This window comes from Cyprinodon tularosa, unplaced genomic scaffold (assembly GCF_016077235.1).
Source record: "Cyprinodon tularosa strain WSP-4 unplaced genomic scaffold, ASM1607723v1 ctg1414, whole genome shotgun sequence".
NCBI classification, from domain to species: Eukaryota; Metazoa; Chordata; class Actinopteri; order Cyprinodontiformes; family Cyprinodontidae; genus Cyprinodon; species Cyprinodon tularosa.
In genome coordinates, this window is record NW_024038237.1 from 98,236 (window position 1) to 125,900 (window position 27,665).

The 27,665-nt window shown below is 40.7% G+C and overlaps 1 protein-coding gene across 1 annotated transcript; it reads right to left on the reverse strand.

Moving 5' to 3' along the window:
* Positions 1–41: 41 nt before the first annotated feature.
* LOC119779036 (A-kinase anchor protein 13-like) lies at positions 42–27,589 on the reverse strand. The gene is made up of 11 exons (XM_038278534.1): positions 27,378–27,589; positions 23,590–23,736; positions 13,057–13,130; positions 12,401–12,451; positions 11,928–12,194; positions 1,820–2,126; positions 1,421–1,500; positions 1,237–1,289; positions 630–672; positions 421–494; positions 42–207 (listed from the first exon to the last, which is right to left on the reverse strand). The coding sequence occupies exons 1-11, from the start codon at positions 27,562–27,564 to the stop codon at positions 42–44; spliced, it is 1,449 nt and encodes a 482-aa protein (XP_038134462.1). The 5' UTR covers positions 27,565–27,589.
* Positions 27,590–27,665: the final 76 nt, after the last annotated feature.

The following is a 27,665-nucleotide window of genomic DNA, read 5'->3' on the forward strand; positions in this document are numbered from 1 at the left end:
AAAAAACTTCATTTAAAACAGTTGATTGATCACACTTAGCATTATGTAATTACGTTCAGGACCAGGATGTGGATTAATTTAATACAAAATATTAAATTTACTAACAAATGTTCTTCTGGGGTCAGGTCTTGCTTTTTGTCATCTGTAAAATATTCAATCTCATAGTCATCATCAATAACAATGGGCTCAAAGAGAGTGGTGTAGTCTCTGTGGAGAAAAAACATGCACAATATAGATGAGGTAATAAACAAAAAGCATAAAGATGTACTTCCAACTTTCCTTCACAAAACATTCAATTTATCTCAGAAGTAACATATACAACATCCAAAGTACATAAATATACAATAGATGTATCAGTATTACTTTGTCATGATGACACTACGGACACACTTCTTTTTTATGATAGAAACCCCTACACACCTGTAACAGGAGCTCTGGACAGTGAGACATTGACTGGTGCCTGGATTGTTGCCATTGTTATCCAAGTCCAAAACCTGAAAACAGAGAAGAGACGAGAGCAAAACTTAATGATCGACTAATCTGCAGTTATTTTAATATTTAAATATTTTACTTAAAGGTTTGAGATAAAAATAGGTGGATTGTTGTGTGAGATAATGAAAAGTTTGTACCTGTTGTACTTCATTTGCAAGTACAAGATTCCCAGCACCATTCCTTAGAGGACAATGAAAAAAAAACATATTAATGGGTATTTTGAACATCTGCTGTCAAGGTATAAATTATGGGATCACCCAGTTTTCTTCAATGTCTTGATCATTTGATTGCACTGTAACTCCTCTGTCCATGATCTGACTAAAACAGACATAAATTAAAACATGGAATGCCTAAAAGCGGTTTTGGCAGTACAATGCCATCTTTATAGAAGCAAAGTGATTTACTCATTATCGCCAAAAACTAGTTGACAAAAGTTATTTACTGAAACTCTTGTGAACCTTTTTGTTATATTTATCTAAACAACTGTATACTTGTAAAATTTATAAGACATTGAAGAAAGCAAGGGTAGTGTATTAATTATTTCAATGCCAGTATATTCAACATTTAAAAACAAACATCTTGGGGAAAAAAATACAAATACTTCCTAGGCCAGGTTCCCATAACCACCTAATTTACAAATATCAGTACATATCAGTACATACTGTATGAAAATTCACTGAAGGCTATAATACTTTTGATACACATACAAACACCATGCTATGGCATACCTAAAATATAACTTACTCTGTTTTTGCCACGTTTTGCAAAGGACTGCTTTCATTCATAGGTTCCCATGGCTGAAGAAAACGAAACACAATTTGACATAAAAACATCGACATAGTCCTATGAAGCTTAGGTAAAATGCTCTTGTTGTGGTCACTCAACCAAATAAAAACAAAAGACCAAATACATTTTAAGTTGTACTTACCAGTGTATCAGCAAGATCAAACTCGGATTCTTTAATAACAATCTCTGGGTCGGAATCAGAGGAGTCTGATGATTTTCCAACTGATAAACAAGGAAAAAAAGACAAAACAAGCCAATTTAACTTCAGCTAAGTGATAGTACCGTGTTCGGTCAACTATATTACATTGTATCTGGAAGCACAAACACAGAACTGGTAAAAACTAATAACTGAGTGTCTACCTATCAGGTTTCCAGGAAGTAAGTTTACAGTTAGGAGCCCATCTATGTATACTTTTTACTTGATTGGTTCATGCCACCAATGCTTAATTGCACAATTTAAAAATTTACATTTACTGAAGTTAGTGCCAAACTAACTGTGCCAACAATGTGCCAAACAGTACACACAAACATCTGAGCTTACCTTCTTCAAAGTCCCTTTTCAAGCAGAGGAAAAGAGAGATCCTTTGATATGGCTTGCCAATTTCAGCCTTATAATCTGCAAGGGTAAAAGGTGTTTGAGTCCCAGGGATATTAAAAACCTCTGTCCGATCGGGGTACAGAAGGAGGAAAGGTTCATCTTCTATGTCTTTGTTGAAGTCCTTCATTTTTTTAACAGCAAGACTGAGCAGAGGTGTGGCAGAGACATCTGGGTTTGTTGCAAGCGAAATGGTTTTTCCATGCTGTGGCTTTAGACATTTCTTCTGAATGGTCATCAAGCCAATATTTATCTGAAAACAAACAAAAAAATTATGCGGAAGACTGAGCAATGTTTGGTTTTAGAGAATACTTTGTTGTTTTGTTTTTGTTTTTAATTCCTCCTGTATTATGTTACAATAACATCCAAATACATCCATTAACTATTATCAGTCAATTTCAACCTTTTACTTTTGAACTGATGCAAACAGAACAATGGTTGTAAAATTATTAAGTAATAAATAATCAGTAGATGGTTTAGTGTTTTGAGTGATCATTAATTGACAGTTTGCTGTTACTGTTAAACAATTATTCTGTATAGTTTTGCTACGTGGAACTTTCTTTAAGCAAGTCTATTACTTAAAACCTGCTTGTTTTTGGTCGGAACAATACCGGACCTACCTGAAATTTCATTTTTTCCTTTTGCTTTAACCCCTTTTTCCTAAAAGAATACTTTTGTCGCTCCTCATTTTTTTTTCTTCTGTATTCAAGGAAGTTGCTGAGGGATGGTGAAGGGTGGGATGGAACACTCTGTTGTGCTAGAAGTAAAGAAAAATGTTGCACATCACATTCATGCAAACAGACGATATGTATTACAGTGGGTACTAGTTGGAAATGGACGGTTTCCTGCGTGATTCCTGCGTGAATCACGATGTATTTCCTGAGGCCAGTTTTTTTATTTCAAAAAGAACTGCAATGTACCCGGACAACCACCAGGCGGCACTTGGGAACATTTTTGTTTTCCTCCTTAATCCAGGCTGTTAAGATGCTGTCTTTAAAGCAGGTTTATTGGGGATCTTGGTGTGATATTGTGCTATTTTATGATGTTTTTGATTAAAATAAAGTTAATGAATTAATTTAACATAGTGACTGCATTATCTTATTTCATGAAAATTATTGCATTCTGTATGGGCGCAGTTATAGATACACCCTGCGACCTTATCTGAGAACTGTTTATTTCTATTTATCTGCATCTCTATTATTTAATGAAAAATGATTATAATATATCTTTTTGGCAAAACAAATAACTGAATCAATAAAGGTCCGTGGATCATCCGTCCATTCGGGAGGGAGGGGGGTTCATGCAACGTCATTCCATCACTGGTATCTCGGTATCCAATCAGCTCACTGACTTGCCCGTTGATCAAAGCCATCTCTGACAACAGCATTGAAACAGCACTATTTATCAAGACGGTCTGGCTGCAGCACCGCAGCTGTCAGACCAGTTCCGGTGCAGGCGCCTGTCACAGGCCACCTCCACCGTAGGGCCGGAAATAAACAAATTTAGCCACGCCCACCTCCCCCCAACCGACATCACCTTCTAGACGAAGAAGAAGGTTGTTGAACACGCGAGACTCCGCAACAATGGTAAGTTAATTTCTTACTTTTACCGCGAAGCAAAAGATGTCTGGCTTTCATATGCTTGTCAGCAATGTATTGCTGTAGCGTTATATGTAAAGCACGTGCGGTTACTGAATGTGATGGGCAGTAGTGCCGCTACATCTAGCGAAGCTATTAGTTTAACTACATTTTCCAGTAGCTTGACCGTAGCGTCGCTGCTTTATTAAGTAACTTTCCAGTAGTGACGTTATTGTTTTTATCAAGTAGCGACGTAGCGTCCACAAACGCTACAAAATCCAGGGCAAAACTAAGTAATGAAACCAGGTTTTCTATTTTTGAAACAACATTCGGAGTTATTTGCTGGCAAGGGTGTAACTTTGTGTTGAAAGTTGGTGGGGACGGCTCATAAGGAAAGGGAGCTACCTACGCGACGCCTTTTTTTTGTTGTTGCAAAGGATCGGTCTCCGCCAGTCACGTGACATTTGTTGTTAAGACGCCATTTTGGGTGGAGAAGGTAAACAACCACAGCATAGCTAAACGAAGGACTAAAGGATTGAGTTTGTTTCTCTGACTATATGGAAAAAGTAAGCAGAATGCGTAATTACCGTACCGGCAAAAACTTAATAACGAGGCCAGGGACCGTTACTTGTCGAAACTGTCGGATATTAACGGCATAGATCCTTATGATCTCCGCAGCAAAGAATGGAGCTCCGACGTCACTTCACTGCCTCTGACCTCATCAGTGGACATAACAAACTACCTAGTGTTTGGCGTCAGTGCCTACACTTGCGAGGAATTCAAAGCATATAAGTCACTGGAAGCACACGGAGAGTTCACAAATGGCTCCTTTTTTTGCCTGATTTAGACAGCGGAAACAGATTATGGCAGGTGGCCTGCTATAATTTGTTCCCCCCTTGTAACTTTAAGAAATAAAGGTCAATCAACTCCAAAGTTTCAGGGGTTAGTTGTCACCATAAAAGATGCTTATAAGCCAAAAATGAAAAAGCTGGGGCCTTTTTTGCCTGATTTAGACAGGGGGAACAGATTATAGCAGGTGGCCTGCTATAATTTGTTCCCCCCTTGTAACTTTAAGAAATAAAGGTCAATCAACTCCAAAGTTTCAGGGGTTAGTTGTCATCATAAAAGATGCTTATAAGCCAAAAATTAAAAAGCTGGGGCCTTTTTTGTCTGATTTAGACAGGGGGAACAGATTATAGCAGGTTTATTTCATCCCATATTGCCAATTCTGGCAATATGGGATGAAATAAAACGGCTGATGTTAGAAGACAAACTGTTTATTAAGGATAGTACAACATAGATAAATTGTACATTACTATAAACACAAATATAAATTTAAGTACTAAATTTCAACCAGGAAAAAAGGATTTTCCTTCTGCATATAGTCTTTAATGATTACACGTGCAATCCATTTTCTATTTCATTTTTATTACAAGTATACGGTTTACAACAGTCTCATGGGATGAGAACATTTGGATACTGTGAAACAATAAGAGATTTTTTTAAGGCACGTATGGAGAAGAACAAGGATCTGTCTGCTTTCAGAGGAAGGAGTAGATACTGGTAGACACTGGCGATATTCTGCTATAACATGTGAAGTAAAGAATAAAACAGTAAAGCTCAACTATCATACGCGTAAAACCTTTCAAATTTCAAGTTCTGCACGTTGGAATTGAAGCAGAGTTAACTCGGGTTGTTCTTCCTACTCCGTGCGCGCTCCCGACGAGGGAATACAAATTTTCGCAGGGATAACTACCTTGGCACGACACCGGGACTGGCAGCCTCTCACACAACACGATCGTGTCATTTCTGGTAAATAATTGTGCCGAAAGAACAGCCGCGTGTGGGTTATCTCGACTTTCCACCTAATATGGTGGTTTTCCCACGATGCACCGCGCCCGAGGTAAACAATTGACGTCACCTGGCGGAGACCGATAAAGCCAAAAAAATTTGAATAACATTTATTAATTTAATGCTTACAGTTGAAAACATAACTGTTACAATATTCACTTTTGTGCAAATTTTGTGCAAAAAATATCACATAAATCTAAACAGACAGTACAAATCAATGAAATCAAATAAATATACCAATTTTGTAGAACATTTATTGGCGGTCAATTTTGGGTCACTTTTTAAAATTAATTTACTTTTAAACCAGGACTTGGACAAGATCTTATGGGGCCTTAAGCAGAATATAATTAAGCAACTCCGTCTTCCTGTCAAGAACATCCACCAGCAGGGTATCAATACTGATTTGATAGAATCTGGGAAAGCGGACTATGTTCAACCATCCATTTTCTTTAACCTTATCCCTCAGTGGGATCAGGAGGTGCTGGTGCATATCTCTAGCCACGTTCTGGGTGAGAGGTGGAATCACCCTGGACAGGTCACCAGTCTGTCGCAGTATGTTCAACCAGCTTAAAAGTAATCTGTAATCAGATTTATTATTTGCACTTTTACTAAGTGAACTTTCTAACTCCCTTAAATCTGAAATTCCAATGCAAAATTGTTTAAATCTTTTATCTTTGGACCCCCTGCAGAGTGACGTTACACCTGCAAGATCCTATCCTTACCTTCCTGCTAGATTGCAAAAAGCAGCTTGCTCATGAGTTGTCAACATAACACGCTAAATCTTAAATGTACGTGTACATATAAAAGAAAAAGGGGTGCAGTGTTTGCTACTGAATGTCAACACTATGACAACTATATAACAAGGTCAGGAAAAAGTTTTAAGTAAAGCCGGGATTAAAACAGTAGCTACAAGAAGCTTCAAATAAAAGGTGTTCTTCATGTTCAACCTAAACACCAACTCCGATAGACCATCAGTAGAGCAGGTGTTTAAATTAATCAATCACTGCTGCGAAAGCTTATAGCAGTGAAAGCTAATATACCACAGCCATCACTTAATAAACGCAAAATAAACAACCCTCTAAAAACGGAAAACTGTAATGGACTGAAAGTCCTGTTTTTTATGTGGGAAATTATTTGCGTGTGTTTTAGTATAATTCTGATATATTGGCACTGTTGTCTGTTTCTATGGCAACGATGTAGTGAAGCTGACATAACAGGGCCGGAAAAAAGTGGTTTGAGTTTTTTTTCCAACGGTTCAGTTATATTTTAAATACGGTATTAACTTATTTTTACACTATTCTCTATTCTTTTACTACTTTAAGTCTCTCCTGACTAAAATTAGGTCTTATTATTTCCACAAGTCCCTCTCACCTGCAAGTCTGAGTCCACTGCTGTCCCTGAATGGGTTAGCATGCTTGTGGCCTGCTGAATGGCACATATTCAACAATAAAACCTTAAAATGTCCTTTTTCTCACACATCTCATCAAGAGTATTTTCGCAACACTGTTTGCATTTTACCTGAAAACCCGTAGCATCTTCCACTGAGGAAGCGATCTGAATTATATTTGTTCCCTGTTAGAAAGAAGAATAACCTGCATTAAATGCTGATGTCATGTTTTGTTACTCATTTTAATTCACCCAAAAAAACTTACAAGTTTCTGCTGTTTGGTGAAAAAGCTCCGGATGTCAGGCAGCTTTTTCTGTGGCATTTTTACCAACCCTGAGTCAAATAGGTTAGCAACCGGTTAAATTTAATGAACACCGCTGTGTTGCTATCTCTCCTCCTATCGATCACGTCAAATGGTGGGAGTAGCAATAGCGGGGGCTTTTTGGAGGGAAGCGACAGGTGTTATGGGGAGAGGGCGGAGGGGGGTGATGGGGAGAAAGCGAGAGGCAACAGATTCTTTTTTCTGAGTTTTTTTGTCGGGGTTTGTGGACGGTGAGCAGCGGGGAGAACTTTTTTTATTTTCTTTCTGAGGAGCGGCATGAATGGGGTTTTAATCAGATATACACAGCACCGAAAGCAAAATACGTGTACAAAATATTGGTGGGGACATGTCCCCCTACCGGTCAAGATTGGTGGGGACATGTCCACACCAGTCCTTAAGGAAGTTACGCCTATGTATTAATCAAACAGGCTGTGATCACTCCTCTGACACAGTTTATTGATGCATAAACTAACTTAAAATCCTGAAACCTTCCAACAGAATATGTTCGCTTTTATTAACGGTATCCTGGTGCCTGCAGTTTAGATTATTTAGATAAAAAACACCTGCCAGCAACCGCCGTGAACCCGGAGGCTGCTCGGCCTAGAGGCTGCTGTTGAAGGGATTTCTACTGTTGGCGCACCGCTGGTATGTGGGGGTCTGAGCGCCTCCGACAGAAATAGATAATCTGGATGAACTGACTGCAAATATTAAGTTTTCAGGTGGATTTTCTCACTTAAAACATATTAAAACTACTTTATTCCCACTGATCACAGCAAATATAGCTGCAAGATTTAGATTATTTAGATGAAAAACACCAGCCAGCCGCCGCGGTGAACCTGGAGGAGACCCGCCCAGAGGCTGCTGTTGAATTAAGTTTTCAGGTAGAAAAATAGAGCGGGAGCAAAACTGAGTATGATTGTGCTTTATTCAAGTATTTATCACAAAGTATTAATCAAACCCATCAAAGTCATCATCCTCTGTTTCTGAATTAAACAGCTGCGCTAAATCAGACATGCCAGTTTCTCCTTCTTCGCTGTCAGAGTCACTTTCCGTGCCAGGCGGCTCCTCGGAAAGGATTTTGCGAAAGCTCGAACAACAGTGCCAGCAGACACGTTAGTCCAAGCATCAACAATCCATCCGCAAACTGTGGCATAACTTGCCACAGTTGCCTTCCACTTTTCGTGAAACTGTGGTCTCCGTCTGTCATCCATCGCTCCCACGCCGCTCGCAGCCTTACTTTGAACGGCCGGTTCACACCGATGTCGAGTGTTTGAAGTTCCTTTGTCAGACCCCCGGGATAACGGCGAGCACAGCATTCATTTGTTTCACCATGTTTTTCACATCAGCTGTGAGATGGGCACGCATGGAGTCATAGATTAACAGATGGTGATGAGTGGAAAAAAACCACCTGATCTCCTTACATTCACCTGCCTCAGCCATTCTTTCATCATCTCCTCATCCATCCAGCCCTTTTCATTTGCCTTAATATCATATGTCATCAGAGCGATGTGTCTGTCTCACGGCCAGCTCCCAGGTTTGATTAATAGGCTACTTTGTATTAAATACACCTCGCAGCTATATTTGCTGTGATCAGTGGGAATAAAGTAGTTTTAATATGTTTTTAAGTGGGAAAATCCACCTGAAAACTGGATAATAAAAGCAAACATATTCTGTCGGCAGGTTAAGTTAATTTAGGCGTCAATAAACTGTTTCAGAGGAGCGATCATAGCGCTCTGTATATGTGTATCATCAGCGATGTGTCTGTCTCGCTGTCAGCTCCCAGATCAGCTTCTCTGATTGGTTGATGCGGCACGTCCAGCAGCAAAACTTCAATTTTTCCTTCTCGAGCAGCAGTAGCGCGTTGGCGGCGCGTCAGATGCTTAAACGCTCCCGACGCGCTGCGCCTGCTGCTCAAAACGCGCTGCGGGACCTTTTGCTGCGCCTATACGCGCGTCAACCATTGACTTTGCATGTAAACTCACTGCTTCTGCTGCACCTGCTGCGTCCGGTTCACACCAATGTCGAGCGGTTGAATAGCAGCGAGCACAGCATTCATTTGTTTCACCATGTTTTTCACATCAGCTGTGAGATGGACACGCATGGAGTCACAGATTAACAGCAATGGTGATGAGTGGAAAAAAAACACCTGGTCTCCTTACATTCAGCCACTCTTTCATCATCTCCTCAATGAGGTGGTCTCAAAAGTCTGCAGTTACAACACACATAGGGCGCACCGCACCAAAGGGCGCACCGCATATTTTGAGGGGAAAAAAAGACGTTTATATGCGCCTTATAGTCGTGAAAATACGGTAAATTAACTACATGGAACTTTTCAGATTATTTTTTATTTATATTTTCCCCTCAGGACCAAGACCAGCTTTAAACTACACAGGCTGACTTATTCCATACCGAAAAGGTCAAAATGGTCTTTTTTTAATGTACATTTTGTTGCATTCATTTTTTTTTTAGAAAATAATAATCTCTCCTCTTTTCTACAGGATAAAAAGGTGATCCATGACTGCAGAAAAGCAGCACACTGGTTGGAAGAAAACCAAAGTCTCTTCAGCGGCAAGGTGGATTTGCCTGACATTTTGATGATGGGGGAGGAGAATGTGGCTGAAGCAGTCAAGCTATACAAACAAAGGTGTGAAGTAGATGACTTCACCATTGATGAGCATGAGAGGGAGATGGTTTTAGAACCTTTCAAGCTTGTTTTTGAAAAGATTGAAGACATGTGGCAGTTTTTGGAGGAGCTGGCCGATCGGCAGAATCTTCTCCTGTACTGTGAGTGTAGATTGTGAATAAAGGAATTAAAGATGTAAGGATGAATGATTATTTGTGTTTATATAATTCTCTGTTTATAACATGACATGTACATTTATGTGTTTCACACCTGCAGCTGTGCTATAAGTTAAAATAAGTTGTGGCTGAATATGGGGAGAAATATGGCTATTGATAATGGAAAAGATAAGTTAACCCAGTACTGATATTTTTTGTTTTCTTTTATTATACTTTATAAATTTCGGGAGGGAAATGAAGGTCCTGACTATCCCAACATAGAGCAGCCAGTTTGTGAGAAACAGTTGGAGAGCAACAGTCTTGCTCAGGAACCCAGCAGTTCAATCACTGGGAAACTGCCCCATTGACTAATATTAATTGCTATTTTGTATTAAAGCAAGATATAAAAAAAATCTTAGGTATAATGTCTTTTTTTTTTTTTGTTTCCTAAGGGTACGTAGATTAAACTAGGTTATAGAAGGGACAGTGTTATAATCCAATCAGGCTGATTATGTCAATCTTCAACAAACTGATTTTTCTACGTTCTGCCAGAGGATCTCAGAGCTAGTGAAATGACGTTTTTATTTGCAGATTTTGTATTTTCACAAGTTTTGTTTTTCATTTTTGTTTTTCATATTGAGTTTAATCAATTGCATTCTTTTAAAATCGCTACGTATTCACAGATCATTCTATTTTCAGCCCGCTTAAAAAAGTGCTCACTCTTGACGAAAACAATGACCAATAAATATGTTGTTGTAATATATTACATATATTTTTTTGGATTAAAGGTTTTTTTTTTATTCATTTCTGGATAACTTTTTTTTTTTTTTTTTTTTATTCCAATCTAAACAATGTGCCTTTTTTAAAGAACAATAATGACACAAATTTTACTATTTCCAGGTGTGTTGACTAATTTAACTTTTTAGTTGTTAGCATTTTAACTGTAAACTGCAAATAAAAATACAGCAATTAATTATTCACATAAATACAGGAGAAAAGTAGAAGGGAAAATGATGTCTCTGCAAGTCATCTAGGAATATTCTATGTCATTACAGTTAATAATAGTAATAATGATAATAATAAAAATAACAAAAATAGTATAACAATACGCCTGTTATTATCAGAGTAAGATATTGAGGCAGCCCAGGACAGAAGTGGCCTTCCTCACCAGCTTATTCAGTCTCTTTCTGTCCCGCTCTGAGCTGCCAGGGGCGCAGCAGACAACAGCGTAGAGGAGGGCTCAGGCCACCACAGAGTCATAAAAGATTTTAAGGAGGGGCCTGCTGACTCCTCTGGCCCTTTTTATACAGAGCGTCAGTGTTATGAGTCCAGTCCAGTTTATTATTGACGTAAACACCCAGGTATTTGAAACTCTCCACAGTTTACATTACAGTGAACCCTCGCTATAACGCGGTTCACTTTTCACGGTCTCGCTGCTTCATGGATTTGCATCATGCATTGTTAAACTTTATTGTCAAACATAATCGATGGTGGCATGTCGGTTTAGGATCTTTTGGCCCAGAAGAAAAAAGAGCGACAGCAACCTACCCTTTGCTACAAAGTCTCTAGATTTTTTTGCCTGTTTTCCAGCCCTTTCTTGACTCCTGCAATTCTCAGGTTCTGCCGTTTTGACCCCCCCCCCCTCAAGGTCCAGGCACTTTTCTGCCTCTGAAAACTTTTCTAACAGATTTGGGGATATGAAGGTTTATGCAACACCTAAGCCTGGTGTTGCAGCAAATAAGACCTGAAACAACATTTTTTTTTATGTGTAACTTTCGTTGAAAAAAAAAAGCAGCTAAATCCTATCACCCAAAACCAATCATATTTCCTGATAAGTTTACTTTGCACCTTTCCTCATGATCTTAGAAAAAGTTAAATAAATGTGTGATGAAATTTCAAGGAACTAAGGTCGCCTATGATAAACCTCAAAGCAGTGAAGAAAACTAGTTTATGCAAAAGACTTCACACTTTATTGTGTTATGACGAAGAGAAACCCCCTGCAGCTTGTGAAGCACTCCTGCATGACTCCCTCAGCATTTATTTTCCTGCTGAAAAATAAACACCAGCCGTTATATTAAGAACTACACCTGCTTAGAACCTAATGGAGAACAAGGCTGGGGGAAGATGATGCATCGTTACCTGTGAGTGCACCGCCGACTCTCTCTCAGAAAGCTGCTGCTCCCTCAACTCCTCCCTTTTCCGCCTCTCCTCGGCGAGAGCAGCCTGTTGCCTTTGCAGGGAGGCCAACTCCTGCCTCTGCTTCTCCAGGCTGCGCTGCTTCTCTTGCTCAATCAGGGAGCTGGGACGGGAGGACTGCCGCGATGACAAGGACGAGCACGAGGAGGAACGCTCGCTCAGGGCCTGCCGCTGGTCTTCGATGTAGCTGTTCTGCTGGACCACCACCGCCTGAGACCCACAAGGCATCAACGATCACAATAGACACTTAACTCATGAAATTCTAAGATGATTCTATACTGTTATCAAAATATTTATGATCGGATTTTTTTGCACAAAGAGAAACTTCTTAAAATGTACATTAACTTAAAACTTCACAATCATGTTTTTATTTCTGACATAAATCCTGCAGATGTAGACTTCAGGAGGAGGCGTACCTGCAGAGTGCTGAGCAGGAGATGCAGGTTGGAGACGCTGTGAAGGACCTGCTGTTAGAACAAGGGAACATAATGAGTGTCAAACAACCTGCTAACATCCTGCAGTTATCATGACTAAACTTTACAAATCTGCTGTTGGTGGAAAACCTGCGAAAGGAAAGCTACTGGAAGTCCTGTTTGCAGTTTACCATTAGTCAGCAAAAATATGGAAACAGGAGATCAGGTCAGAAGGAAAGCCAAAGTAAGCTTTTTCTGTACAAGATGGCATGTCTAAAAGGAAATTAGCATTGACCGTCCCTCTTTAAAGTCGCAGGGAAGTGGCTGTTCCAACCTTGCATTTCCGAATCCTTTAATAAATTATCCCCGCTTTAATAAATTATCTCAAAAGTTATATAACATGCTGGATAACTGCATACAGGTCCTAACGACGCCAGCAGCTTTGTAATAAACATGACTCTTTCATCCACTGCTTGATAGATAAGCAGCTGATGCTCGTCAGTGGCAACAAGACGTGGCAGGAAGAGTCAAGAGGCTAATCCAACAGAGGGGTGTGGTGGGGGCAGCAAACATTTATCTGAATGCTGCTGCTGATGTAGGAGGACACATGGCCTCAGGCTATCTATGAGTCAAGAAGAGCTGAATGTTGAGATGCAGACCTTCCTCAAAACGCTGTCAGACTCTGTCCTGCGTAGCTCCCCCGCTGTGTCCTCGCTCTCGTCTCTTTCTCCACCTGTCGAGAAGTGGGAAACCATAAGTGCGGAGCAGTTAACATGTTCAGGCACGGTTGAATGATAGGAAAAGAACCTAATTGGTCATTTAAAATATTTATTCAGTATCGGATATTCTCAGAGTAGGGCTATGGAGGTGATCGCATTATAGAGATGACTCAGCAGGGAGAGTCGATAACCGCTCTGCAGCCGCAAACTCAAGCTGCTGAACACCCACCAGGCTGGAGGAAAAAAAACTACACAAAACAAAAATCAATGCTGTCTTCACTGAAGCATTACTGTTGTTGTTTCCCTCCTTTACCATTCTGACAGAGAACATCTGAAAATAGTAAGAAAATATATTGACTTCTTTGATTTACATACAGCAGGAATGACTCTCGTCTCATATATTATATATTAGATATATATATATATCTATCTATCTGTCTCTCTCTCTCTCTCTCTCTCTCTCTCTCTCTCTATATATATATATATATATATATATATATATATATATATAGAGAGAGAGAGAGATAGATATATAGATATAGATACATATATATATATATATATATATATATATATATAAATATATATATATATATATATATATATATATATATATATATATATATATATATATATATAAACTGGTCAGTGGTAATTGGAGCACAGCCCCCCAGTGCTCCAATTACCACTGGCACCACTGCTGCTCTTACTTTCCACATCTTTTCTAACTCCTCTTTCAGTCCTTGGTATTTCTCAAGCTTCTCATGTTCTTTCTTCTTGATGTTGCTGTCGCTTGGGATTGCCACATCTATCACTACTGCCTTCTTCTGCTGTTTGTCGATCAGCACTATGTCTGGTTGGTTAGCCATCACCTGTTTGTCAGTCTGGATCTTGAAGTCCCATAGGATCTTAGCTCGGTCATTCTCAACTACCTTAGGAGGTGTCTTCCATTTTGACCTTGGGACTTCCAGCCCATACTCATGGCCAGAGATGGCAAAAGTACTCACTTTCTTTACATGAGTAAAAGTACAGATACTTGTGTTAAAAAATACTCTGGTAAAAGTGGAAGTACTGATTAAACTTCTTTACTCAAGTAAAAGTAACAAAGTACAGGCTTGTAAAGTTACTTAAAGTATAAAGTAAAAGTAGAAACCACTTTTTTCATGCCGTTGCCTACATTTCAAATGGATGTCTGCCAATAGGACTAGATCTCCGTTGTGTTCATTTTCAATCATCTCGTCGTCCATGCTACTATGCTAACGCCACCGCCACCAAGCTGCAATGATTTCCTGCGAATGAATACCGCCGAATCTGTCGATTCATCTTGTAGTGGTGCGTCAAATGCAACGTAGATTCCAATTAGATTGAACTTGGTATTGATGACGTGAAAAATAATAACGGTAACTCCATTGAAATGATTCAAAACTAAAGCGAGCCAATTTTTAAAAATGTAAGGAGTAGAAAGTACAGATATTTGTGTAAAAATGGAAGGAGTAGAAGTAAAAAGTCGCCATAAAAATAAGTAGTAAAGTAAAATAAAAATATCAGAAAAATGTACTTGAGTACAGTAACGAAGTATTTGTACTTTGTTAATTCCCATCTCTGCTCATGGCAGATGTTCCTGTACACTATGACAGCTACCTGGTTGTGGCGTTCCATGTATGCACTTCCTGTCTGCATTTTACACCCTGCTGTTATGTGCTGTATTGTTTCAGGGGCATCTTTGCACAGTCTGCCAGGTCCTGCCTGGTGTGGTAGACCCTGGCCTCTATTGGTCTTGAATTGAGTGCCTGTTCTTGTGCTGCCATGATTAGTGCCTATATATATATATATATATATATATATATATATATATATATATACTCATACATATATATCTATACACATATATATATATATATATATATATATATATATATATATATATATATATATATATATATATATATATATATATATATATATTGTCTCCCTGGCCTCTGGTAGAGGACCTGAGCTTGAGGATGACACATACCACCCCACGAGGGGTGGTATGTGTCATATATATATACATGTATATATACGTGTGTGTTAGTACAAAACTAACACACACAATTGCCCGTAAAGAAATAGCTTGATATCATGGTTGGTGATCCTTTGTTTCAGTAGATACAGGGAAAAGCTGATGTAAAAATGAATAACTCTAGAAGCTTAGGCAGTTCACTTTCTAGCACAAGTCAAGTCAAGTCAAGTCAACTTTTATTGTCATTTTCTACATATGTACAAGACATACAAGGGAAATGAAATTATGTTTACTCTCTGCAATATACAAATATACAAGAAATATACAAGACTGACATTTAAAAACTGACATAAAGTGCGGGACATGACAGGTAACAGTGGTAAGATAAATATAAATATGAAGTATAAACATTACAATAAAAAGCAATAAAAACAGCAGCAATAGTTTGTTCCAGGCTGAGGTAGTGCAGGTAAGGTGCAGTCTCTGGTACAGTGTGTGTGTGTGTGTGTGTGTGAGAGGTGTGTGGGTGTGTGTGAGAGAGAGAGAGAGAGAGAGAGAGGGAGAGAGAGAGAGAGAGGGAGAGAGAGAGAGAGAGAGAGGGGCAGTCTTAGCTTCCTGTCTGCCTGGTGGCTGGAGCAGACCGTGTGGGGAGGGGGTGGAGGGAGTTCAGCATTCTGATGGCCTGGTGGATGAAGGTGTTCGCCAGCCGGGTGGTTCTGGACCGTAGGCTTCTGTACCTCTTTCCGGAGGGCAGGAGACGGATCAGGTTGTGTGCTGGGTGGGTGTCATCCTTCAAAATTGTGAGGGCTTTGCAGGTGAGGCGGCTGGAGTAGATGTCTTGCAGGGAGGGGAGAGGTGCCTTGATGATCCTCCCAGCTGTGTTCACTATACGTTGCAGGGCTTTCCTGTTGTAGTCAGTGCAGCTCCCGCCCCATACAGTGATACAGCTGGTGATGATGCTTTCAATGGCTCCTCTGTAGAAGGAGGTCATGATGGCTGGTGGGGCACTGGCCTGATTCAGCTTCCGCAGGAAGTAGAGGCGTTGTTGGGCTTTCTTGACCAGTGATGCAGTGTTGGTGGTCCAGGAGAGGTCGTCGCTGATGTGCACTCCCAGGAATTTAGTGCTGCTCACGCTCTCCACAGCAGCGCCATCGATGGTCAGTGGCAGGAGTCGGCGGGGACCTTTCTGGAAGTTGACAACAATCTCCTTTGTCTTGCTGACATTCAGTAGGAGGTTGTTGTCACTGCACCAATTGGCTAGGTGGTCCACCTCTGTCCTGTAGTGTGTCTCGTCACCGTTGGAGATGAGTCCCACCAGGGTTGTGTCGTCTGCAAAATTTACCAGGTGGTTAGTGCTGTGGGTTGTTTTGCAGTCGTGTGCGAGTAGGGTGAAGAGCAGAGGGCTTAGCACGCACCCTTGTGGAGCTCCTGTGCTCAGCGTGATAGTGTCCGAGGTGTTGTTACCGACGCGCACAACTTGCAGTCTCTGGCACAGGAAGTCCAGCAGCCAGTTACAGAGGGAGGTGCTGAGGCCCAGTTTGTCCAGTTTGCATATCAGCTGTTGGGGTATAATTGTATTGAATGCTGAGCTGAAGTCGATGAACAGCATTCTCACATAAGAGTCTTTTTTCTACAGGTGAGTGATGGCTGGGTGCAGAGCTGAGTTGATGGCGTCCTCTGTGGAGCGCCGGGGTCTGTATGTGAATTGAAAGGGGTCCAGGATGGGGGGGAGGATGGATTTGATATGTGTCATGACCGGCCGTTCGAAGCACTTCATGATGACGGGTGTCAGTGCTACGGGACGGTAGTCGTTGAAGCAGGATGGAGATGGCTTCTTTGGCACCGGTATAATGGTGGCGGCTTTGAAGCAGGAGGGGACGATGGCTTGTTGTAGTAAGGTGTTGAAGATGTCGGTGAAAACATGCTTTAATTCCTCGGCACAGTCCTTCAGCACCCGTCCGGGGATGTTGTCTGGGCCTGTTGCTTTGCGTGGGTTGATCCTGGTGAGAGCCCTCTTCACGCTATTGACAGGTAGACAGAGTGCTAGGTCGTGTGGCGGGGAAGATGTTTTCTGTGGGTGGGTCTTGTTGTTTTCCTCAAAGCGTGCGAAAAAGCTGTTGAGGTCATTCAACAGGGATGTGTTGTTGTCGCAGCTCCGAGGTGATGGTTTGTAGTCAGTGATAGCTTGGATGCCTTTCCACAAGCTCCGTGCATCTTTGCTATCACTGAAGTGGGAGGTTATTTCCTGTGTGTATTCCTTTTCGCCTTTTTGATGCTACGTGACAGGTTGGCCCTTGCTGTTTTCAGGCTCGCTTCGTCCCCAGCTTTGAAGGCTTTGTCTCTAGCCCTCAGCAGCCTGTGGACATCCCCTGTCAACCATGGCTTCTGGTTGGCCCGGGTGATTATTGTTTTTGTGTCTGTGACATCATCTATGCATTTTGTGATGTAGGAGGTGACTGTATCGGTGTACTCTTCAATGTCTATTTGGTTGTTGTTGTTGGTGGCAGCTTGTTTAAAAATGTCCCAGTCAGTTATTTCAAAACAGTGTTGGAGAGCGGCCTGAGCACCATCTGGCCATACTCTCACCTCCTTTGAAACCGGTTTGGCGAGTTTTGCCTTTTGTCTGTATGCAGGGAGTAGGAGAACAGTTTGATGGTCAGAGAGTCCGATTGGGGGGAGGGGCGCTGCTCTATAGGCATCTTTGATGGGTGTGTATGCCATGTCCAGAGTGTTTTTTCCCCTTGTAGGATATTTCACATGTTGGTGGTATTTTGGAAGGACGGTTTTTAGGTCGGCATGGTTGAAATCGCCGGCGAGAATCATAAAACCGTCCGGGTGTTTTGTCTGTTGCTCACTGATTGCCTGGTACAGTTCGTGTATAGCCGCATTTCTCTCGCTGTTGCTGTTGGTTGGGGGAAAGTAAATTGCGACAAGCAAAATCGCGCTGTATTCCCTCGGCAAGTAAAATGGGCGGCACTTGGTGATCATAAACTCTGCCAGTTGTGAACAGTGTCTATAAACTACCGTTACATCCCTGCACCACTCACCCCGAATGTAAACACAAACACCCCCTCCTCGTGTTTTACCTTCTTTCTTGAGTGCTCTGTCCGAACGGTAGCATGTTAGCTGATCCAGTTGTATGGCCGAGTCTGGGATGTTGTCGTGTAACCAGGATTCCGTGAAAATGTACACACAACAGTTGTGTACTGTCCGGTTCCCCGACCTCAAGAGTCTGATATGGTCCATTTTATTGTCCAGTGATCTCACGTTTGCAAGCAGAATGGACGGTATAGCAGGTCGTGCGGGGTTAGCTGCTAGCCTGTAGAAGATACCCCCGCGCTCCCCCCTCTTCCTTGTCCTCGAGCACCGCGGCCGGTGCCTCCTTGCCTGGTTAGATGCTTTAGGCGACTCCGTGGGGGTGCGCAGGATTCCCAGCTCCTGCAGCAGATTCTTTGTTTCCTCTTCCAAACTCCAGATCTTTCTGTTCCTTATGTCCAATAAATCCTGTCGGCTGTTCATGTGTTCCGACACACACTGACGCGAAAGACACTTTGAAATGCACATTTTTTTTTTTAACAAATAACAAACAAAACAAAATAAAAAAACACGGGAGAGAGAGAGGGTCGCTGCGTCTATGCGCGCCGCCAACTAAGAAGAAGTCAGTGTCATAGGACATGTCATAAGACATAGGGCTAGAGCAATGACAGCTCTACCTTTCTCATAACTCATACAAAATAGTTAGGTTATCCTGAGCTAATTCCTCCATATCTTTGCTGCTTTAGGCTTAGGCTGCTGGAGGACATGGGGACCACTTTTCATCATTCTGCATCATTCTGCTTAAGCTCCACCAATAACTGTATGCTCTCTCTCTGCCTTTTCTTGTCATGGTAACTTCATCTGGTCTGTTACTGTTCAGCTGTGACTTATCCTGGACAGAAATATCAGCTGTGCTGCTGCCATCAACATCCCTATTTATAGATGTTGAATTTGGCACCATTTCTTTCTGCGTAGTCCTATTTCTTTACTGTGACCAACTGTATATGCTCTCTTCCATCCTCTGTTGTCACAGAAACTTGCCCACACTTCCTCACCGCCAGAGCTAGCTTGTGTCCCTCCTGCATTGTGGTGTGGAATAACATAGCGCAGACCACGCTTTAATATTGGGCATAAATGAAAAATACACACTGCTGCGGGGAGTATAACCAGCCCTTTAACTTTTGGATCTCTCATTTTTGTAAGTCTGCTTCTTTCGCCTCGGTAGACGGCCGCTAACAATTAGCCTAGTTCTGATGGAGGTTTTTCCCTGTTAAAAGGGAGTTTTTCCTCTCTACTCTCACTACATACATGCTCGGTGTGAAGGACGGCTGAAGAGTCAAAATAGAGTGAGTTGAACTGAACGATAGAATGGTTGAGATGAAAGCATTATAATGAAATGCAATGGTCCAAATTCCAGATGTAACGCAATTTGAATTTGTGGCACATCTTCAAAATTTCTCTTCATGGTTGTTCTTCGAGAAATCTGACTCAAAAAGAAAATGGACAACATTTCCATCTCTCCATTTGCAAAACTGGTAGGAAGATAAACCTGAAAGGATTTGGAGGTGTAATAAATGCAGGTGTAATCTGGATCATCAACATATTTACCCAGAGGGCTGAATACAAACACAAGGCAGAAATTAAAGGCTTTTTATTTCATTCCCTATCAGCAGCATTGAATTTGCGATAGAAACAATAGATGAAGCTCAGCAATTTCCATCAGTTAGCTCACATAAATATAACATCAAATTAATGAAGTCAGGTCACTTTGTTTTCCATGAACTCTGGCGCATTTTCACTGCTTAAAACTTTAGACAGAATTTAATTATCCTTTTTTTTTAATAGAAAGCTACACCAACAGAGCTTTCAGTCACTTAGCAATAAGGGAGCATAAACATTCCACAGCTGTATTTTTAAATGTAGTGCAAGTATTATTCCACTTGTTTTGTGCCGTCTATATTTTGTCAGCTGCTATGACTCCACCATCCACTGAAGTGGCAAAGAAATTTACAACCATCTTTGAGTTTTGACACGGTGAACCAGTTTTATTATTTGCTGCATTGTTCTCTCACTCTGGTTTCTCAAATACCCGAATTATATCACATTACAGTTAACACACTAGAAAAAATCTAGATAAGTCTTTTTTTCTTAAAATAAGTGCATTTGTTCTTGGATTGAGGAAAAAAACATTTTGCCAATGGAACAAGACAATTTACACTTCAAATAAGAAAACACAATTGCATTGTCTTATTTCAAGTGCATGTTATCTAATTATCTTATTTTAAGAGTAAAAATCCTCATTCAATTGGCAAACTATCTCATTTACCTACTCAAATTAAGGATAAATACACTTAGTTTAAGCAATTTTTACTTATTTCTAGACCATTTTTCCAGTGCATAACTATCCTTGCTGTATTTTGCTTCCCCGATCACTGAGTTTGTCGGCATCCGTTTTTAAGCCACCAGCTGAGAGGGATCCCTTGGGGCAACGCCCCCCAGGGAGTCTCTGCTCTACTCTCCTGAGCGCAGCGGCGTAGGAAGCGGGGGGGACGGGGGGACATGTCCCCCCCAATATAAAAGCCAGGTGGATATGTCCCCCCCAAAAATTGTACCGCAAAATATTAGATTTTGACAATTTTTTAACTATCGTGCTTTTATTTTGAAGGCGCAGCATAGCGTTACGTCACTGTACTCCCCCTCCCCTCTGTGAACTGTTAGTGTTTGAGCACTCAGAGGGAAACAGCGATACAGAAAGTCAGAAACTTGTTAATGAGGTAAAATGGTCTGCTATGAATATTGCCTATTTATAACGTCTTGTTGTCAGTTCACTTTCATATATAGAAACTGAATCTTTTTGGTTTAGGCATCTTAGTCTTGTAGGAAGAGGATTAGGGCCACTGAAAAAAGTTAACTGATTTTTAATTTTTTGTTTAGTTTAACATGGGGGGAAAAGTCAGAATTCTGACTTTTCTCAGAATTCTGACTTTAATCTCAGAATTCTGACTTTTTTTTCTGACTTTTTTCTCAGATTTCTGACTTTAATCTCAGAATTCTGACTTTTTTCTCAGAAATCTGACAGATGATTAATATTTCTAATCAATTTACAGTTTGTTTGTTTTTTGTGTGGGGGGGGTCTACTATACAGATATATAAAAACAAGAAGGTCTAACTAAAAAATAAACAGAATATATGTTTAGAGTAAACACACAATTTCAAATCTGCTGAGCTTGCTGTGCAAGAAAATGTAAAATATACGTATAAAGAAATATAACAGGAAGTACTGCTAAAACATAAACTAAATGTTAAATAATGTAGATATTGGTTTAAATTTATTTAAACCAATACCAGTTTATTTAAATTCTTCAGATTTGGAAATTTGGAAGGAATACATAATTTTGAAATTAATCAACAAATCTGTTAAAAAATAAAAATAAAAAAGTTGCACTTTTTTACTTGAGGAATTTGTTGAATAACTTCATAATTATGAGTTTAACTAGTTGGAGGTAATGCTACACTTCTCTGCTTCCTGTCCTGCTCATAAAAGGTAAACATTATAAACCCACCATTAATTTTCTACACTATTTGGAAAACACAACACAAATGTAATATAACAAAAGTATGTTTAACAACAAACATGTTAGCATCAAGCCATAGCCATGTCTCTTTAGAGACTAGCTCTCTTGTTTTAATGACCTTCTGCTCCTCCATTAATGAGGGGACCCCTCAGGCACGTAAAAAGTTGCCTAATTCTGTCATTTTCCACCAATGTGTCACTGGCCACCTCAAACAAATCACATCTTTGTCAGTGAAGCTGAGTGCTCCACATCTCTGCCTTCATGGTGCCCATCTACATTAAGATCCAAAATTCTGAGAAAAAAAGTCAGAATTCTGAGAAAAAAAAGTCAGAATTCTGAGATTAAAGTCAGAATTCTGAGAAAAAAAGTCTTAATTCTGAAAATAAAAGTCAGAATTCTGACTTTTTTCCCGTATTAAACTGAAATAAAATGTAAAAATCACTTAATTTTTTTTTCTCCAGTGGCCCTAATCCTCTTCCGTAGTCTTGGTCTGATCACTCATCCAATATTTAACTGCTAACTTTCTCTAGACGTTTGCCACGCTAGCCAAAATGTTTTTTTTTTTTTATATATCTCATTTCAGTACAATGCCACCACCAACTAAAAGGCTGAAACAGCAGTAGGACTTACTCAGATATTTTTTAAAGAGAAACGTCAGTGTGAGTAACAGTCACCTAACACAACTTGTGTTGAAATTAGCCCGGTCTGGGCGTGCGTTTTACGAGGATTTTTTATTTTTTGCATGGTTTTGATTCGCGGAAATTGACAGATGTTATACCTGCCGCGCTCCTGATCGTTAGTTAAAACCACAGGGAGAATTAATTCTAATTCTTAGCAGCGGCGGCCGCATTGGTCGTGCAGCGGACTGCTGCACAACCACTAATTAACCAACTAATTAACTTCTGCATCTTTATTTCCTCAAATAAACTGCTGGCTCCTCTTTTTACACTATAAACAGATTAACACAACATTGACAACTCTGTAGTTTTCTCTGTTCTGTACTGCAAATTGGAATTAAAGGCGCCATTTCTACCAAAGGTCTGGACAGACTGGCGACCTGTCTAGGGTGGACCCCGCACCAGCACCTCCCGACCCCACTAAGGGACAGGGTGTACAGAAAATGGAAGGATAGATGGATTTCTACCAAAGGTTGATAATGCGTTTTTGAACCAGATGCTTCAAAGCGCCCTGTCCATAATTCTTCAACACACTGTCAGCTCCCTCTGTCAGTCAACCTATATAAATTCATTTTTGACCATTATTGCAAGTTTGACAAAATAAAACATATCAAACTTTGCACTTGTGTGGCCTACTGAATTGTTTGGATTTTCTAGTGCGTATGCGGACACTAAATATGCCAAGGGCTGAAGCCCTTGAAAGACATCTCCCTTTGCTTAATAAAAGACTCCAGTCATTTTGTTTGGTGATATGCTCACATCTTATGAACAAATGCATTATGTTAATTTTAAATGCATTATTTTTGCAAACACATTTATAAAGGAATAAAGAAAAAGATTAAATAGCCTTTTTTTTAAGTAGCGTACTTAAGATATGTTTCTGTTGAATATTTACGAATTTCAGATTTCCGACATGTGTCCCCCCCAATTGTAAACATATTCCTACGCCCTTGCCTGAGCGGCTTCTAAAATATCTCATTCATGACATTGAACAGGTGGATTGTGGGAAGTGTTGGGTGTGGTTCCTGCTGCTGTTTGAGCTCCAGTGAAACATTAATAATAGACTTTAACAGCAACATCAGAACCTTGACACACAGGTTGGGGTTCAGCAGATTTCCTGCTTCCAGAATCTGATTCAACAATATGACGTAAACAATCATGCAGAGTTACAGTGTGGCCTTACTCTTGCTGCCGTGCATCTGGTGACTGTCGAAGCCTCCAAAGGTCTCGGCGCGGCGGGGCAGACACACCGGCCCAGCGCCTCCCCCCTCGTGTACGCTGGTCATCGCTCCGCCCAGGCTGCCATTCACCAGCGCCTGCAACGTCTCCACTGTGATCAAAACACACAAACAAAAACACACACCAAGGCAAGCATTAATGCGAAGGTCAGTAAGTGTATTATCCCAGCTAACTGTGTTATAGCTCAGTTCTGCAACCAAGAATTCAGCCAGACACTCCTGGCTCCTGTTGCCGAGCAACCGCCACCCACCTCTTGGATCCACAGAGCTTGTTCACTAAAAGTTTCAATATATTTGCAATTGAAAGCAATATTAACTCTTTGAAGAAAAAAATGCAGCCTGTGCAGGAGACCTGAGGTGAACCCAGGAGGTATAAAAGTAAATCAGAAATCAGCCGTCTGTATTGGGAAGGCTGCAGAAGTAAAAAAAAACTGCAAATAGTGAATAGAAAGTAGAGATGCAAGCTGAAAAATACTTTTCATGTTTGTTTAGAGTTTTCTCTGCCTGCAGGGATGCTTCCAGTTTTGGAGCAGTGTGAGTGTTCCTTATCTAACCACCAGCTCTGACTGTAAGGCCACTAACTCGGCTTCAGGCAAGGTCTGAAACAGGAATATCCAAAACATGAGACACCTACTGGGAAGTGATCTTGCTGTAAAACAAAAGTCACAAATATAACCTTTACATTTCTGAATAAACTAATAAAAACCTCATATGTTGATCCGAATAAAACCAACTGGATGCAAAACCTTTTCTTTTTTTCTCCTGAAAAAGTAAACCTTACTAACTTTTCCTAAAACAAGCACAACCCAGCTGACCTTCAGGAAAACATGCAGCTAAAAGAGCTCTTAATGGGCAGAGAATGTGCCGTGCAGCTCTGTCTTTCTCTCCGTATTCCCATCTCTTTGTCTCAAGATACAGATCCTGTGCAGCGAGTTTTGCTCTCAGCTTCTGCTTTCTTCTCATAAACATTTGATGAAACGAGAGAAAAGCCCAAAACATGGCCTAAGTGCAGTCTCCAAACTCATCCTGATTCCTTTTATGTTTTCAGCACACATTTTAAAAAAAGAAGCTCACGCTTCAGCTCTGATTAGAAAACTAACTCAGAAGCAGGGATAGATAATATCTGACGAGAGTCCTTTGCAGAGTCATACAAAAGTATTCACATCCATGAAACTCCTTTAAATGTCACCAACGCCAACCTGGGGTTATTAAACAAGAAACCAAGTTGTGATTTTATGACAGTGCTCTGGTTAGTCCTTCGTCTCAAAATAGAAAGAATCAGACCAAACATGGCTGCCTGCTACACAAACCTAGTCTCCATGAAAGAGAGGAAACAAGAGACATATTCTTCAAAAAAGCCAAAAGAAGTCCTGTTTGGATTTTTGTGGCATGAAACTAAAACCTAAATTTCTACTCTTCAAGCTAATTTCTATGTTTGGTGGAAACAACATCGCCATAGCAACCTAAACAAACCCAGCTGAGATTCTCTGCGATAATCAAGGAAATCCATGTTTACAGAAAACCTCCATCCAATCTTCCAGCTCCTCTGCTTAAAGGTACACTATGCAACCGGTGTTGATTTTCCAGTGAGGCTCCCTCCAGAGGGCGAAAGTAAAAGTGCACTGTCGTAAATATGCACAGCTGTTCTCCTGGTTTCTCCGTCAAGCCAGGCGCGGTTGTTTTGAGCTTAGCAGCGAATGACTAATGCTGCGTTCACACTGGACGTAGCTGGCGCGACAGAAGCAGCGAGTTTACATGCAAAGTCAATGGTTGACGCGCGTCAAGGCGCAGTAAAAGGTCCCGCGGCGCGTTTTGAGCTGCAGGCGCAGCACGTCTGAGCAGCTGAAGCAGCGCGTCGGGTGCGTTTAACGCAGGGAGAGAGACACAGTGCTGATGATCACTCCTCTTAAACAGTTTATTGATGCCTAAATTAACTTAAAATGCAGAAATCTGCCGGCAGAATATGCAGTTTGGATTATTTAGATGAAAAACACCTACCAGCTGCCGCGGTGAACCGCTGCTGATGAAGGGATCCATACTGTCGGCGCCCCGCTGGTATGTGGGGGTCTGAGCGGCTCCGACAGAAAAAATATTGAAGGCAGGATAATAATCTGAATGAACTGACGGCACTGATTACGTTTTCAGGTGTATTTTCTCACTTAAACACATATTAAAACTACTTTATTCCCACTGATCACAGCAAATATAGCTGCAAGGCAGAGAAAGGATAGTGAAGCTCCGCCCAACGCGCGTCAGACACACTTTTGCACCGCGCAGCCAGAGCAGCAAAACTGCTTCAGCCGCGCGTCAGAACTAACTGGTACAAGCAGCAAAAATGAAGCAGCAGACACGATTTTGCTGCTTTTGCTGCGTGAACGTAGCATAACTGCACAAAGATCGCCACTGTGCTAGCAACGAGAATGCTTTTAACTGGGGGCGTGTAGCAGTTCTCGCCGTAAAGCAAGACTGACTCTCACGAGACTTCTGAGCCTGTGGGTGCGGGTCGGTGCTCCTGCAGTTGCAAGTGCAGTATTTCCCCCACAGACCACCAGGGCGGCCGAGAATACCTTTGTTCAACCTGAAATGACTCATTTAGTCATCCATAACGTTATGGAACACATTAATTAACTGAAAAATGTTGCATAGTGTGCCTTTAAACGTCTAAAACAGTCTACATTTTGTTCCTCTCTGAATGTGTGAAGCTGGTAGAGGAAGCCGGTTCTAGAGGTACTGGCTCAGCAGGATTGCAAACAAATATACACACACCAGGTTTTGTGTTTTTATCATGATCATTGTCCAGACTCTGCACTGCAAAAAAATCTAAATCTAAAAAGAATATTTTTTTCTTCAATTGAGATAGGTGAGACAAGTTAACGTTTAAAAAATGAGAAAAAAAAACAATTGCATGGTCTTATTTCAAGTGCATATTATCTAATCATCTTATATTAAGAGAAAAAAAACACTCATTCCATTGGCAGATCATATTTACCTGCTCAAATTAAGGGTAAATACACTTGATTTAAGAATGTTTTACTTTTTTCTTGATCGTTTTTTTGCAGTGTACACAGGTCTTTCTAGAAATTGGAGCCTAAACATGAGTTGGGGGTAAATTGTCATTAAGGACCTGGTGTTCACAAGTAGAAAATGTCTTAAATTAAGTGTACTTACCCTTAATTTTAGCAGATAAATAAGATGATTTGCCAATAAAAATTGTATTTTTAATCCTAAAATAAGATAATTAGATAATATGCACTTTAAATAAGACAAAGCAATTGTTTTTTTTCCTTGTTTTAAATGTAAATTGACTTGTTCCATTTGCAAGGTATCTCACTTACCTCGTCAATATAAGAAAAAATGCACTATATTTAAGCGGAAATGACTCATTTAGATTTCCATTTTTTTGCAGTGCAAAGGTGGTAACCTTGCAGACAAAGCTGTTTTCTGGGCTAAAACAGATATCAGTATATGTTCCAGGAACAGTATTTGCCCCTATGCAGCAGAAACATGTCTGGTTTAACGTGTGACATTACTGGAACATCATGGATAACCTAACTTGAACCTAATTTTAGTCCTGATGTTCCTTAACAACAGAAGTTGATGCTATGATCTTATAGGAAACATTTCCTGTCTGCCTCTCACAGAATTCATGTCAGTGTTGCTTCACATCCAAGGACACTAAAAGAGAAATGCATTTACACCACAAACACCACAAGCTTCAATTCCTCCGTCTTACCTTCCTGCAGAGCATCTTTCATGATAGACGCCCCCTGAGGCGGCTCCTGGCTGCAGGCTGACCTGAAAAAAGGCTCGACCTGCCTGCAGGCCTCTTCGCTGGGGCTAAAGCCCTCCCACATCTCCCTGAAGAGCAGCACCTTCTCCTCCAACAGAGAGATAATCTCTGTGTCTTTCTGCTTTAACATATCTGGCCGGCAGAAACAGACAATGGTATCGGCATCCGAGGAAAAAATGAAAAATACTTTTGGTGTTTCTTTCCACAAAAGCCTGTTTGATGTGTTCTTCT

What these genes read in the sequence shown, in the direction of transcription:
- LOC119779036 (XM_038278534.1), bottom strand. Translation starts at nt 27,564, where the DNA reads ATGTTAAAGCAGAAAGACACAGAGATTATCTCTCTGTTGGAGGAGAAG. An exon ending in CCAGATGCACGGCAGCAAGA is followed by an intron (nt 13,131 to 23,589) that starts GTAAGGCCACAC and finishes ACTTCTCGACAG; the next exon opens with GTGGAGAAAGAGACGAGAGC. An exon ending in CTGACAGCGTTTTGAGGAAG is followed by an intron (nt 12,452 to 13,056) that starts GTCTGCATCTCA and finishes TTGTTCTAACAG; the next exon opens with CAGGTCCTTCACAGCGTCTC.